This window comes from Anabrus simplex, chromosome 13, assembly GCF_040414725.1.
Source record: "Anabrus simplex isolate iqAnaSimp1 chromosome 13, ASM4041472v1, whole genome shotgun sequence".
NCBI classification, from domain to species: Eukaryota; Metazoa; Arthropoda; class Insecta; order Orthoptera; family Tettigoniidae; genus Anabrus; species Anabrus simplex.
The window spans coordinates 36,080,756-36,097,556 of record NC_090277.1 but is presented as its reverse complement, the minus strand read 5'-3'; the positions used below and the strand labels follow the sequence as shown (position 1 = coordinate 36,097,556).

The following is a 16,801-nucleotide window of genomic DNA, read 5'->3' as shown; positions in this document are numbered from 1 at the left end:
TAGCAATGACAGAGTACTTAAGAAGAAACTTGTCTACATCGCCAAAAACCTTGTCTGCGGGTAAAACAGAATGTCCTCTGACAGGAAAGATGACAACAATCATGGAAATTTTAGCAGGAGCTTTGGTTTGTATTCTGTAAACTAGAGCATGAATAACATGCATGTTCTTGTTTTGGCCTCCACATCCGTCTGCGAAGAGCCTCATACAGGTGATCGATTTATCGAAATGTACCTCATATAAAAACGAAGTAACAGCTGATTATACCTTGTTTGGCCCATCTCCCAGCCACAGTCTCATTCCATACATACAATTTTGGATTCTGAATACTGACAACTCTAACACACAGTGGATAAAATGATATTTGGCGCGAATAGAACGCTTCACCAATTGATAATTTAGGAAGTGGTTGTACCTTTTGTAAATAAAAGCAGAAGGACATTGTGTCAGCAGGTCGTTCCATGATGAGTTCGTGAAAAACCTGTGAGCGAATTTTATCCGCTCCCAAATCAGCTAGTAAACGGTTCTTTATAGCACTGTCTTTTTCAGATTTAATCTGAAAAAGCATTCGAGCGCAGTAACTGCAGGCATCCATGGATAGTGTCCCAAACCCAGTGTTGAACTGTGTACGGAAAATATTCTGGAAGAAACGGATAACTAGCTTTCCATGGTGATTGAAAGTGAAAGGGCATGCAAGGAGTTACACACTCTTAAATACGACATAAAAATAGCGGTAACAGGCAAACAAAAGAGCGGGATAAATGCAGGCTGGGAGATATTATCGTGAAGATAATACATTTTGATCCTTCGCCGTGGTGCACATAATACGATTTGTTCTGAATCATGTTTGTCAGCACTGAATTCCTATGGGAAAGAATACGAAATGACCCAATCTAACTCAACAGCATTAAAGAGCATGCCGTAATTTGTGGGAAACCGCATCAAAAGGTACTCCGACCCCGACTGCATTTAATACGTTTTGAAATGATGCTCCTCAGTTGTAACATTTGTAATTGGTTCAAACAACCTTTAATATTTGAGTGATATGATTGTACATATGAAAACAATTCATATAACGTAGTGTTTATGTCTATGGCATGTTTCTCAACCTAGACAAATACAGAAAGTTAATGAAGACCTATGTTTATAAGTGATAACTTAATAACTTATAGTGGATAAAAACGACATTTGTACGAAATATCATGTGTTGTCCGCTATTGAAACACCACATTTCACTACTTGGCCACTCGTCGTTTAGTAGTGGGCACCCACTGTGCACGACTAGACACGGTAACTAAAAATCATCAGAAAAAACACAGTCTGCCAATCAATAATAGGAGATTTGATTTTTAATTCGACACTGGGTAAACATAAAAAATTTATTTTCGCTAGTAGTGGCCACCTCTTGTCCACTACTAAACATATGCCATTATTTTGTTTCAGTAGTGGAGACTTCATTTAATGGGCTTGGGAAACTTATAAACATTAAATAAATGTCTTGAAATGCATCATTCAAGCCTATGCTAATAATAATTCATGAAAACAATTTAGTATAACCAACTGATAATAGAGTAATTGTGATTAGTACTTACCAACTACCTTAATGAAATGTACAGCCGAGTCACATGTGATACCAGTTCAACTGAGACGCCATTACCAACAAGCGCGGGAAAGCCTCCCATGGTGCACTGGAAATGGGTAAGTGGTGGGTATCTCCTCTGTCTACTAATTGAACTTAGTGTTTGGGCAGTGGAGCAGTCTCCAGACTTATTATACGTATTTTAAGTTCAAAATGTCCACTACTAACGCCGTGTCCACTACCGGTGCGTTTACCTGTAATCGCACCAGTAGTGGACACTTTAAGGAATTTTTTCAGGTAATTGTTTAGTGTGCTGTTATTTGTATATTATATAATTTAAAAAATAATTATCCTTATACACAGACCTATCCCCTATTAATTTCTTGCTTTGTAATCACAACTGCATAATGGAACATATTTAAATACAATTTATTCTTGAGGCTGAAAATGTATCAATAGTGAACACCGAGTATTTTTAGATATTTAGTAGTGGAAAATGTATATAAAATTAATACATTAATTAATAAATCGCTTATTCTACACAAAACTCATATAACTTAAGTTCTGATATTTACATATGACAAATAAATGAATAAATACTTGAAGTATCAGTATGAAATGAAAACATAAAGCATAAAGAATATAACTTTATTCAAGGAGCTAACTTATTTGTTACATTATTCTGATTGAATACAAACATGAAACTTTGCGAACAAGCACAGCTTAAAAGAAGCATTGTTACTTTTGGCACTATTAGTAACTGTCAGTCTATATCAGTGCTCATCGGAAATTGGCAGCGATCATCGAGCCCAAACACTAGAGGTTTAGGAAACCTCAATTCTATTTCAGAGGCATCAATTTTTCACACATCTTTGTCATTTTTACCGAATACACTTTTCATCCTATTTAGGGGATTGAACACTATCACTTCCGCCAGATCGTCATTTATTACACTCATAATTTTGCACACACATTTGTATTATTAACCATATTTAAGCAAATAAAGCATACATAAGAAGTTCAGACACACAATAGTGCCCGGCGATCATTGCTAACTGTGTCCGACTCGTCGGCTTAACGGTCAGCGTACTGGGGTCCCGAGTTCGATACCCGGTCGGGTCGGGGATTTTAAACTTAATTGGTTAATTCCAATGGCCCGGGGGCTGGGTGTATGTGTTGTCTTCATCATCATTTCATCCTCATCACGACGCGCAGGTCGCCTACAGGCGTCAAATAGGAAGACCTGCACCTGGCGAGCCGAACCCGTCCTGGGATATCCCGGCACTAAAAGCCATACGACATTTCATTGCTAACTGTGCAATAAGTGGAAGCATAGTAGCTCAAGTTCAAATCTACAATCGACCATTGATGCCAAGACAAGTCCAAAAGTCTCTCCAGCCCACTGTTAAGGGCGTCCAACAGAGCAGCCAAGCGGAACACAAAAAAAATCACTTCAACAATGCAAATACCAACAGACACAATAAGAAAAAATGTACAAATCGACATATAAGAAAGTCACTGACCCAACATTATTATTATTATTATTATTATTATTATTATTATTATTATTATTATTATTATTATTATTACATACAATTTAGATTTTTACAGCATTACCAGCGATCGGACTCGTCGTTCACTGGCTTATTATTAGCTTCAGCGGCAGATCAGTGTTGGTCTCCGACCTATGATCATGGCCTGTTATATATATATATATATATATATATATATATATATATATATATATATATATATATATACGGCATCTCCAAATACACTAAAGTTGTTCTCAGAACAATAATACTACTGAAATACATAAATAATTTTCAACTATAAACAAACGGTAAGGTAAGTGGTGTATACTGAGGGCTACCACTGCTACTGGGGAAGCCCAGACCTCAAATGAGGACTATGGTAACCTGAAGCACATCGCAATGCAAGCATCTGACCCGTTGTTACATATACAAAATTTGAAAGCAATGAGAAATAACGTCGCGCGTATTTCTAGGAGTAAGGCATCGGAGACAGATCTCGCAGTAAAGACTCTGCGTCCCTCTCCCCTCGATTCACCTCCCGCGGCGTCCGACTCGTTGGCTGAATGGTCAGCGTACTGGCCTTCGGTTCAGAGGGTCCCGGGTTCGATTCCCGGCCGGGTCGGGGATTTTAACCTTCATTGGTTAATTCCAATGGCCCGGGGGTTGGGTGTTTGTGCTGTCTCCAACATCCCTGCAACTCACACACCACACATAACACTATCCTCCACCACAATAACACGCAGTTACCTACACATGGCAGATGCCGCCCACCCTCATCGGAGGGTCTGCCTTACAAGGGCTGCACTCGGCTAGAAATAGCCACACGAAATTAAATTAAATTAAATTTAAACCTCCCGCGGCATGGTGCTGAGTGTCCAATAGGTGGAGGGACCGGAGGGATTGGTGTGCTGGGCTTCGCTCCGTCAGATCACCACCGCTAACTAACAACCAAGCGTCGCTCGCTCCCCAACACAAACATCTTACTTAATATAGATAACCGAGACACAACCTTGTAGGAAATCACTGCTGGGGTGCTGTTATAGGAGTAATGTCGCTGCTAAAATGAAATGCAGCCTTCCATATTTAGTGCTGTCTTTCGTTGGTTGAATTCGAACCCGTGATGATTAGTCGGACGCTATCTCTGATCTCCCTAGGAAGCTGATAAACCAGTGAACCATGGATGCGACCGCTGGTAATGCTGTGTTATTCAAAATTTTAATATACTAATAATAATTATTAATATTAATGATAATAATGTTGGCGCATGGCATCTGTATATGAATAGCGAAGACGTCATAAACACCCAGTCCCCAAGCCAGAGGAATTAACAGTATGAGGGGGTTGATTCCGAGAATTGAACCGGGGCCATCGGAACAAAGGCAAGCATTCTATCCATTTAGCCACAAAAGCTGACTAAGTGGTGTGTTCCGAGCTGCCAATGGAGAGGTGGCGTGTTTTGACAATAGCAAACGAATAAATTTCAGTGGAGCTTATAAAGGTAGGAAAGATCATAATAGGTCTATAAAAATCAAGCTGAAATCCAAGAGGACAAAATGGGGCAAATATTCATTTATATGACGAGGAGTAAAGGATTGGAATAACTTATCAAGGAAAATGTTCTATAAATTTCCAAGTTCTGTGAACATATTAAAGAAAAGTCCATGTACACAGTTAATGTAGAATCTGGCACCCGGGTGACATCCCTAATTACAGTTCATTGATGAGTGCGTGATGACTTTGGGCCATGCGTTGCGAGGGTATTGAGTCCAGTCTTCGTTACGAGAGGAAGAGGTTATTTTGTTGCTTAAATATGCTATTTAATTATCCGCTGGTTATTCTGTATTTTATCGATAATAAGATGGTTTCTTTTATTCGCTATCTGGGTTCTCCTGTTGCGCTAGTGATACATTCGATTACATGGCATTCAGAATTTACAGCAACTGTATCTTTACAGTTCTGTCGCTATCTTTCTTGTGGGGGAATTAAAAAAGTGTAAAAGAGCACAAATGTTGAGTATCTGGTTGTCAATCTAATTATGAATGTGCCAATAAAACAACGTTTGGATTTCCTTATGGCTAATCGTTAATGGAAGATGGGCTAGGATAAAACACCGTCAACGTTTTGAACGACTGGTATTATTTCTGTGTGCATAAAATATGTTTTATACCAAGTTTGTTATAAGAGATACAGGTTTTCCTTTAGATTGTACCATAGGAATTCTTTATATTTCATTCCCTTCATCAGAAGTGATTCGATCATAACCATGATCAATATTCATGTCCTTTTGTTGCATTATTTTCGTACTTTTACAATGTTGATTAGTGACAGTTATGAATCAGTTTCATCAGTTTCAGAATGAAAGAGATGTATTCGTAGGGTTAGGAATGCAGTTAATAAGTAAAATATGGGAATCCCAACATTAATGATGAGTTTCCATGCAGCCGCAGTCTATGGAAAGCAGTCATAAAAATATATATTGTCAGCACAAGCTTTGAGTCAACATGTCATACTCAGGAAATTCGAACGCATTGGAGAATATGCTGTTTTATCCCGCTTATATTTACTTTTGAGATATTGGGATGCTTATCTCATAGGCTACCGAGGCAATTTCTGCCTTACATTGTGAAGGCTGAGGCGCAGCCAACTCAACATTCTACTCATCCATCTCTTGTAATTATTAAAGTACATGTTGTTGCTGTAAATAATTTGAATTATTGCTTGCGACATCTTCTTGATATTTATGTTAGATTTATAGGTCACCGTTGCACTATAGCAAAGTGATACATTCACATGTGATGATTTTTATAAGCAGTCGTATATTTTGTTGGGAGTGATACCATTAGATGCAAAATGAAATTATAATAGCTTCAAATTTGCCTGATCGGTAAACTGATAGATGTTTTCTAATTCACTCAACGTATGCAAATGATTGATGAAATAATATGCATATTACGTATGATGTCAAGGATGCACATTTTCTGGACTAGTTATTGTTTTAAATTTTGTTTTTGAGGTCAGGACTACAGCATTTCTCCAAAATACTCCTTGGAATCTGTCAAAGACATCAAAGATTTACTTGAAAGCCTTAAACCTAGAAACGTGACTTCCGTCTATTCTTCTACGACGCAGAGCTATCTATCTATCTATCTATCTATCTATCTATCTATCTATCTGTCTATCCATCTGCGGTGACTTTTGCATCCCTGATCTGTTCCTATAATTCATTAACAAATCCCTTTACTATGATTACAATTAAATTTCTTTAGCTGGTCCTCACGTAATTTTATTATACTGAGAATTTGAGGTGAACCTAGGGACTGTGATTGGTAGGTTGTTGAAGTTTCTGCAGTGTCCCTCGTAGTCTTGTTCATTACATCTCCTTTCATACTTTTGGTACGTTTTTCGACAAGTGCGGATGTATCATGACAATGTTTAAGAGCTTCGTCCACATTACTCTGCCCCTCAATAATAAATGTTATTACGACTCTTCCACTATCATGTTGTAGTTTGAGATTTCTCATCTCATTTTCCATGTCTTTGACTGCTTCAGAATTATTGTCCAGATATTTATTAACATCAATTGTCTTTATATCATCAAGTCTTTCTGATATCTTCTCATGTACTTGGGTAACTTCATGTTGAAACCTCAATCTGCCTGTAATCTATCGTCACACGTTCTTCTAAACTGCTCCGCCCCATCAAGCGTTAAGGCCGACACTTCCGAGTTGGTGCCTTATTTTAATTTGAATTCCTTTGAAGTCTTCATTAACTTTGTTTTAGTAAGTTCCATTCCATGAAGAAAATCTTGCTTTACCTCAACTAATCTTTCACTGAACTCGTTAGATGCTTTTGTAAATGATACCGTGACCTCTAGCTTCACATGCTTAATATCCGCGTTCACTTTGTCGAAGTTTACTTTGAGGATCATAGCCTCACACTTTAGAGATGCATTTTTTCCATTAATGAGTTCGATATCATCCTGTAAGTTGGTAGTCTGTTCCAAATAAAGGACGTTAAGACCTCGATAAATAACTCCACCATGTAAACCTGCGAAGGAATTCAAAATAAACTGCCCCTATCCTTGTAGAAGATATGCAAAACACCGAAGCAAACCTGAACAATGAGGAAATATTTCAACCACATAATGTATTAATTAGTGCCTTCTTGGTTTTCCTTAATTTCTTCTTGATCTGTCTATTGTTCTTGACTATCTTTCAACTCTCCATAAATTTTTTATTTATTCCTCAGGATTAGCTTCTGCTTGATTACATAGTTTTCTATACACAACACGAATTACTCTATGATCTCAAAATAACTCGACCAGAAAACATCTAACAGCGAATCGATGTTCAACCTCGCAAATCAGATAACGTTATAAAATGGCATAAGCTCCACTTTATAATCCAGTAAGATAACCGAGCTATAAGCTACTGCGGTGTTTAAATAATCGAAACCCCATATGTTGGGTGTTATGATTACCTTATCCCCTATCCACCAATCAATAAACTCGGAACACGAAGCAACTCAAGTGTGAAGTGCTCCTATGATTTTCCTGCATAATGTTAAAAAAGGGATAACGTAATTGAAAAATAAAAGTACCTAATAAAAGAACGTGCGGTAGTAAATATTATAAAATAACAAATTAAGAAAATGAAAACATTATTCCTGGGTTTAACCCCAAATTAAATAATATAAAGGTAACAACATCATACCCAGCTACAAGGAATGATGCACATATTACATTTCGATTTGAACTTGCATCACTGGCATATATCAAAATGCAATATCAATTTAATTTTTGAGGAAACATGTTTTCAAAATAATCGTCAATGAATTAGTGAACTGAAGAAAATGAAATTTGAAATATCAGCTTCATGGACGCCCTGTTAATTTAAATGAAATAACAATAAAACTTCATTGATGATTAAAATAAGTTAAAAATTTCAAAAGTTTCCAGAAGAAGAAGAGAGGAGAAAGCAGCAAAGTGCAAGGATAAAGGGCTATTTGAAATAAAGAAACAGTAGCGACGATTATGGGGGTGAGGTGGTGGAAGTAGCCCCCCCCCCACACTTTGTGAAGAAAAAGTTATATTTTAATTCCATTTTAGCCAGCTGAAACTAGTAATTATTAAAAATAAGCAATTTGTACAAGCCCTATTGTCTTATCAGCTAATTATTCCCTTTATTTTCTTTAACTATTAACAAAATTATTAACGGAAATACGCACAAAATATCGTTCCTCCCGGCTAACCCATTTGTGTAGCGCCGCAGTATGCATGTGCTGTGAGGAAGGGTAGCAGGTTATTTTTTTTGCCAAGGTCATGGACACTGGCAGTCTCTTTAATGTAGTCAAATACTAAATGATGTTTAACTGTGAAATCACGCCGTGCTTCTACTTAATTGTAATAAATCTGTAATATTGTTTCTTGGGTGAAAGTTTCAATAATGATTTTGGCTTTACATCCCACTAACTATTTGTACGGTTTCCGGAGACGTCGAGGTGCCGAAATTTAGTCCCGCAGGAGTTCTTTAATGTGCCAGTAAATCTATCGACACGATGCTGACGTATTTGAGCACTTTCAAATACCACCGGACTGAGCCAAGCTGGGGTCAGAAGGACAGCGCCTCAACTGTCTGAGCCACTAAGCCCGGCGGTGAAAGTTTTCTTGTATTGTACTGAATCAAAATCTCAAAGCAATTATTACCGCACTCAAGTTGGTAAACTGTCAATCTTTACCTCTCTGCTGAAATTCAATCAGAAAATATTAAAAAACTTACCATTTTGTAGCTTTCTTTTCAGTTTTTATGTGCATAATCCCCTTTCCCCCAGTCTGCACTATCCCATAAAGCCGAGGACTGTATACTGTCTGTACACTTTCTTTTTCCCCCGCACTTTTAATTCCAAATCGCCGCTACTTTAAAGAAAAGACGGGCCAAGATGGATGAACAGGGTTACTTTCCGTGGTCCCTAAATGGCCAAAATAGAATAGAAGATTAAAATAATAACTACTAACAATTATTAATAATAAACCAGGGAAACAATTGAAATGAATAATTAATGGTTAACTTAAAATAATTCCTTCGAAATTAATGTCATATCCGGGGAAGAATCGTCAGAGGATAAGACCAGGTCATATTCACGCCCTTCTGGTATTTCTAGCCATGCTAAAGTAGTGCCATTCAGTTGTATCCAGACATACAGTATTTCTGTTATGTTACATTTTGTCCTGAAATGCACGATGTATCCGATAAAATACAAACAATATTTCACGGTTTATATCGTTTACGAGGGAGTAAAATGGAAATACACAGTTCAAAAAATTTAGGGGAACATGCTTTTGAACGTATGCCATGCCCCACAAAACAATACCTCACAACCACGTATATTGCCAACTAAACATTTATTCTTCACCGTTGAAGTATATAAAATAACATCGTTGGATTCGCGTTCATTTTCATAACATAGACGGAAATGTCCAAATAGGGGCGAAGAGAAAGTGATAACAGTCTTCCAGGGTGGATTTTTACTACAGTTGGAGAGCTTCAGTACTGTGTATGTCCTCTTTGAGCATTTATCATAGCTTGGCACCTACGTGGCATGTTCCGTATAAGTCAACGTAGGTCACGTTGCAGTATCAGGTCCAATTCTTCAATTACAGCCTGTTCGAGGTCTCCGAGAGTGTGTGGTGGAACAGGACGCCCACGAACACTTCTGTCACGCCTACCCCACACATTCTGGATGGGACGTCTGGGTCACGAGGACACTTCTCTTAGCCTGCTGCTTACTGTCTAGTCAGACACCGTGACTCCAGTGACCTTCCCGAGGGTTTGTTGCAGTTCCCTGCAGCTGCTGAACGACGCCGCAACGCACAGATTGTCAGATATCGGTCATCCTGTGGGGCTGTCATACGTGCACGAACTTGTGAACTTGTGAACTGGCCTGTCTTATTGTAGCGATTCCACAAGCGTTGAATAACTGACGGAGACACATTGAGATCCAAAACAACACGAAGAAAGTCCATCTTCCTGGTTCAATGTAACGGCCCTTGCGACTTGAACCTCGTAAAGAAGTCTCCTGGGATGTGCTGGTTTACGTGCAAAGTTTACGTACGCAGTAGTCTGTATACCTCACAACGACAGACGGACGCACCGCTATTCACTTTGTTTTGAGGGGTCACCTGACAGTTGAATGCATGGCAACGCCTACAGATGGAGTAGAACTTCGATTAGACACACCCTGAGTATCTAAGGTCTCAAGATATGCTGTACGACCATTGGAATTCCATCTACCATATTAATGTTCACATACCAGACGATACAAGACATCTTCTCCTAATTTTTTGAACTGTGTATATCGTTGAACTCATATCTAGATACCTTCGTAAATTTGGAGACCATTTTATCAGAAGAAATGTATACAGAACAACGAGATGAACGTAATAACATATGTGGTACATAAAAAATAGATTACATCGCAACGATTCTGCTATCTATACACTTTCGTAAGGAATCGGTAATGACTTATGTACAAAAGTAGCGAAACAATGCATTTAAGGAAACGTATGATACACAGCATACCAATAACATCGTGCATTTTGTGACATGAATATGGGCAACCACAATTATTTGGACATATTTCTTTGTGTATTGAGATTTTATCTCCCATTATCATCCATTGTTTGGAACTGCTGTTAATTGGTGTGACTGACAGTGTCTATATATTTTAAACGGTTATACTGCAATTATTACACTAGCTGCGATCTTCCCATTCGTTCAATAAGCAAGTGGATAACTGCGCGCATGCGCATAACTCACTTCTGCACTGTGAGCTGAGGCTGCTTCCGGATAGCCGAGGACTTGTTCTCGAGCCGTTGTACAAGATGGAGGTAGATTGTCCTGTGTTGCAGAAAACGCGCTTGAGTGTTGGTGCGATAGAGTCTGACACTCCTGGATAATGGCCATGTAAACTAAGGCTTTTGCCTAAAATTCTTGTGATTTAGTTTTCTATTTGATATTACATTTGTAGTTTTGTGAAGTGGGTGACCTCTGAATGGCAGGGAGCGTGTGTTCGATTTTAAACATGACCTAAGGACGTAAGCTATTGGAGTTGGTACATTAATTTGGATACTTAAAGATGTAAGTACTGATACCTTTTAATTGTTTCGAAATTGTTCTTCTGCTGCGGATTATTTGTAGAAGAAGATATTACCGTAAAATGAATCTGAGTAACAAGCTTAATCACGTGACAGTATTGATATCGTGGGAAATTTCGGCAACATTGTCAAGGTTGTGTCAAGCCAACCTTGCAACTGTAATTCATGGAGCATTCGGCAACGGTTTATTTATTAAATTAAAATGGGATCACTTCTGCATCCGATATTTTTAGAACATAATCTGCATAGTCAAGATTTTTAAAATGTAATAAGATTTTATCCAATTCCACCTGGGAATTGTAATAGAATTATCGGGGTAATTCGGAAACTCGGTATATGTGCCTATGAGGAATAAAATTATTCTATTAGTTTTATTTAATTGAGATTATCGTTGTGTTAGATTTTCTGCTTCTTAATTTTGTTGGGATTTATTATTATTGATAATTTTGATTGGTGATTTCTTCCTATATTTCCTGGTTCTTGTTTTGTGGTCTCTATTGCACGGTTATTTATTGTATGATGCCATGTGCTGGTTTATTTTTCGTAATGGGATTGTTCGTTTCTGCCCTTCTGGGATAGGTTAATATTCTGACTCATACGCACATTACCGTATTTCCAAGACCTCCTAACTTTATATTTAATAACAGCATTTTGGTCCTCTATTAAATATTTGTTAAGTGAAATGTTAAATTCAATCAGATGTATTATTGTTATTATTATTATTATTATTATTATTATTATTATTATTATTATTATTATTATTACCGGTATTATTATTATTGGAATACCGCGGTGAGCGAATTGAAATTTGTTTCTCCCGTTCCTTAAGTATTCTTTTGTTTACGCTCCTCAGTCTAATTCATGTATGTGTTTTGGTTTCTTTTTCTTTTCTTAGTTTGTTGGGTCACATTCCCTTATCTTATATCCCGTGTACGCTATATTTTGGCTGGCCTTGCCAGTTGTTAATGAATTATGATAGCTTGGTTTGGGTAGCTGTAGGGTCCTGTGTGTGTCGTCGTTCTGTTAATTGTGACACATTAATATTGTTTTCTCTTTTGTAATCTGTAACTTCTTTGGGGAGTTTTACCTTTCTGCGACTTACTTGTCTGCTCATTTAATTATTTACGCGTGTACATTTTTAATTGCTGTTGTTGTTTCATTTAGAATTTTGCGTATGACCGTGTTTCGGGGATGGTTCAAATATTTATGTAGAGGGACTGGAAACAAATTTCAAGTTAACCAGATTAATTGTAGCCTACCTAGTTGAAGTTATTGGCCAGTAGTATTATAACCTTTTAAGGAATGGATCCAGTTAAACATTATTTTTAAAAATATCAATTCTTGACTTAGCTTATTTTTTTATACATTGTAAGAAATAGAGTAGCTTGCTATCTGAGAGTGACTTCATAACTTTTAATTATTTTAAAACTAGATATTTAACTCCTATTTTAACGAATTTATTTACAATTAAATAATTAGTTCCTAACTTTTCTTAATTTTCAATACATTGCAAGAAATTCTGAATCTTGTTATTTAAGTACCATTCATGAGATTGTCTCTATCATTTAGTAAATGTTATGATTTAATCTTTAATTGTGTATCTTATTTGGTAGTCTTAGTTGCTTTGACCTGGCAACCACTCAAGTGTTATATTATGATCCTGGCCTTTAATCCCCTTTTTTATTTTGGGTCCTCTTCCACATTTTATATTGTATGCTATTGCCCCAATGTAGGTACTTTTGTAGTACTTTAATGTTGTTCCTTGTTGTTTTGTTGTGTTCATTTCTTGTGTCCCTGGGCCGTTGCACATTTAATGGTGAAGGCCATGGATGTTTCCTTTCTATTCTTTGTCGTGTCCTATCCCGTTACCACCATATGACTTGCCTGTTTCGGTGTGACGTAAAGCAAATATAATACCTTAAGGAGAACCGGCCTTGTCTATCTTAGTAATGTTAAATTCGAAAAATTATAGGTGCTACAATTCTATTTTTTTCACTTTGCCATGTGAATACAAATGGCTGCTTTAACACTGCTGTTTTGGATTATATAGTTTATTTCCTAAAATATAATTGTTTTCAACAGCATAGTTATATTTGCAAACTTTCCACACATTTTAATATGTAACTTATGAACAAATAATGAAAATTAAAAGATACCGTGTTAAAATCTAATATGTGATAAAAGTTTCATGCTTCTATCACTGATATTTTCTGGGAAAAGGTGCACTGAATAAAAAATCACACATTCAGGAAAATTATTTCAAAGAAAAGAACTATATTTTAGTTCATCTCTGGCCCATATGATGGGTTATCTGGACCCTCCTCAATGTCATCACCTAGATTTCTTTTGACACTCCTTCTCTTGCTCCTATCACTCTTCCCTAACTCTCTTGCAGCACTTTTCGAACCTCGAAGACTTTCCATGTCGACCTTCATAAATGCTGTCACAGCATTCCTTCCAGGTTAGAAACGCACATTCCTCAGAATTTTACATTTCACTGTATGCCCCTTTTTGTTGGATGCTATAGCATCATAGACACCAAAGTGAAGAGTTTTAATGCCGACAAATATACTTTTTGGAACACGGCTCTATGTTACTTTATTCACACTCTCATTGGATTTTGCGTTTTTCCATGCCTGCATTTCCCCAAGAGAACAGAATCGGATAAGTCCTTGAAAGTCGGTCTTACTTCTTCCATAACAGCAGGTGGTAAACTGTGGACATGATTACATACTTAATCTGTTCCTTTGTATCTGTTTTATTTACACCATGTGTTCAGAGAGGATGGGGAGAGTCCGTGGTTTGGTTTCTCATCTGTTGAAATAGAATGATAATAAATAGCCCACACAGCACTTGTAGTTGGAAATTCGTTTCTGGAATTAGAATAGCGTTAGGTTTTCCGACATATATACGTTTCTTAAAGACCTTACCAGTATTTCTGTCCATATTTGTTTCAATAAACAGAGGAGATAGTGAAACACAGCACCAAACTATATGTGTAAACAAACAAAAGGAATACTACATTTTCCACAGTTATTTGCCGTGAACAGGTCGGCCACTACACAAAATCTCCCAACAGATGAGCTGTCCACTACACCAAACTTTCCCCACAACTCTGAGATGCTTACTTGGGTGGCAGATTCAAAGTCAGTGATATATTACCTTCATCTATCAAATATGTCGTCCACCCACCGCACTCATTGCTTGCAGTATGCAGTTCAAAATTAATTTTGAACGTTTTGAGAAGAATATTCCGTACAAATGATATATAAAATTAATCAGGATATTCGGCACTAATTTTAAGCCGAAAAAATGACTTTTAAAATTTATTCAGGGGTCGGTCCCCGTAAAAGAACATTCCACTTAGAGACATCCGAATATTTAAAAAATGGAAAATTCATGACTTCCATCCTAATGGAGAAAGTCACAAAAGAAAATATGTAGACTTGTTTGAGGTGTATTACTACCTGATGGCGCAAAACTGCACGGAGCCATAGGGGGCAGATTGTAATGAAATTCATTGCTATCCTTATGAAGAATTGAAGATCCTTCAACAAATTCCACATCTGATTATCTTTCTTCATTAACTTTTTCTTCTTCTCCTTCTATTTCATCCCAAACATTCTGAAAAGAATAACCAAGGATCTGAGAACTACAGTGGGAGGCAACATAAAAATTCAAAAATAAATCAATCATAACTGAGTTTAAGTAATTAAGTGAAAGATTTTAACAAATTTACTGCCCTTGCCTGTGACACAAGATATTGCCTTATGCTGGATAATGTAATCCTGAGTGTCTTCTCGATTGCACCTGCTTACACATCGTATGTGTTTTGTCCCGAAAGCCTCTCTCTCTAATGTTTCCGTATCGACCCAATTTGCAGTGAAAACCAGCTACACTCTACTAAAATGAGACCAGCAATCTGCTGTTGTAGAAACTGCACTTAATTTTCTTAATTCAGCCAACGGCCTTTTTCTCAAAGTAAGGTAGGTGAGGCAAATAAGGCCCACTTACAGATTGCTCTTAAAGTAACAGAGATACAAGAATTAGTTTCAAATAAAAATGTTCCTTGATGTATCTTTTCACCAGATATCACAAATAAATAATTGTAAATGTATCCGTGGTTCCCACATAGCACAATTATGTAATTAATGTAACTGGGCCTTATTTCCTGCCCACAGTGGAAGAGTACCTTAACCTCATCTCTATGGGCAATTACGACGTCAAATTGGAAGAGGAAATAACATGTTTTGTTGATAAGAAGTGTTAAAAGACATGATCATTAATTCAAAAATATTTATATTGAAATTTTAAAATTGAAAATATAATATGAAACATTTCACCTTGCTAAGTTAAGGAGACCTGAATTTTCTTCTTTAAAAGTTACAGGAAGCATAATTTACTCTCATCTTACTTCGAAAAACCAAGCTAATGTGCTTTAAAAATTATCATAACCACTAAATATAAAATTCTTGAAATTGAAATCACACAAACATTCAAAAAACACTTAATTTTCAGACAGTCATTTTTAATCTTTCTTTTCCCTTATTTAAAAAACTAAGTCAATTTACTTTAAGGTAACATTTAATTCTGTATGAAATAAGAGCCTTTGACATTTTGAAAACGAAGTTTGAAAACACAAAAACTTATGAGCAATCAGGACAAACATATTCTTCCTTGTCGTTTATAGTCAGTCCAACACACATTTCATGCACGCAAACTCGACAAGTTCTGCAAGCTCGCCTGTCCACCACGTATTCTTCCTGGCATGCAACACAAAACCAGCTTATATCTTGGGTTGTTTTTAATATAAAACTGAAAGCTTCCAAGAGAAATGCTGCTCGGCTTGTAGCCTACAGAAGGAGAGGTCATATGGTCAGCATAACGCTTCCCTTGGTTGTTTGACCGATGCCGCTACTTACAATTGTTCTCACGACGCTGGGATAACGCCATTCCAGATCTCCTGGCTTTTATAATTTACGTGCCAATACTGGGAATCGAATCCAGGCTACCCTGAGATCACAGCGGTAGTCTTTAATACAAAAGTCATGTGAAATAACATGTCTTCGACTTCAAATTCAGATCAATACCAATGTGCACACTGGATGAAAAATTTAAAATTGTTCGCTTATTTAAAATAATTTTAGTCTATTTAGTATATTTGTGAAACTTTACGACCTAAAATAACATTGGGTTAGCATATTTTGTATTAAATTGAAACTAAATCTTTCATAGCAGCTGCAGGAAATAAGGGCCACATGTTGCAAAGCGTGGGCCTTATTTCCTGCATCGTGACCTTGAAGGTTTTCGATTGAATCATATTGTGTTCTTAACCAAATTCAATAAAATATACACCGCCTCATTACTTATTTAATGCATTAGTAGATACATTATTATTTTAATGCTATCCTAGCACTAACATTCCCTTTTTGTACTTCCCTTTCCAAAGAAAAGTTATTAAAATGAGATCAACTCACCTTCCTGCGTCTTGACTCTGGCCTAGAAACCAAATACTGAGGAGGGCCGAGTTCTCACTT

At 36.9% G+C, this 16,801-nt stretch overlaps 1 protein-coding gene across 1 annotated transcript in view; it reads right to left on the bottom strand.

The window, feature by feature from the left end:
• Positions 1–14,750: 14,750 nt before the first annotated feature.
• Positions 14,751–16,801, bottom strand: part of LOC137502908 (uncharacterized) — a 46,885-nt gene continuing 44,834 nt past the window's right edge. Inside the window, exon 6 of the mRNA XM_068230102.1 lies at positions 14,751–14,888. Within this exon, the coding sequence (XP_068086203.1) occupies positions 14,870–14,888 (19 nt within the window). The 3' untranslated portion in view covers positions 14,751–14,869. The remainder of the gene's footprint in view (positions 14,889–16,801) is intronic.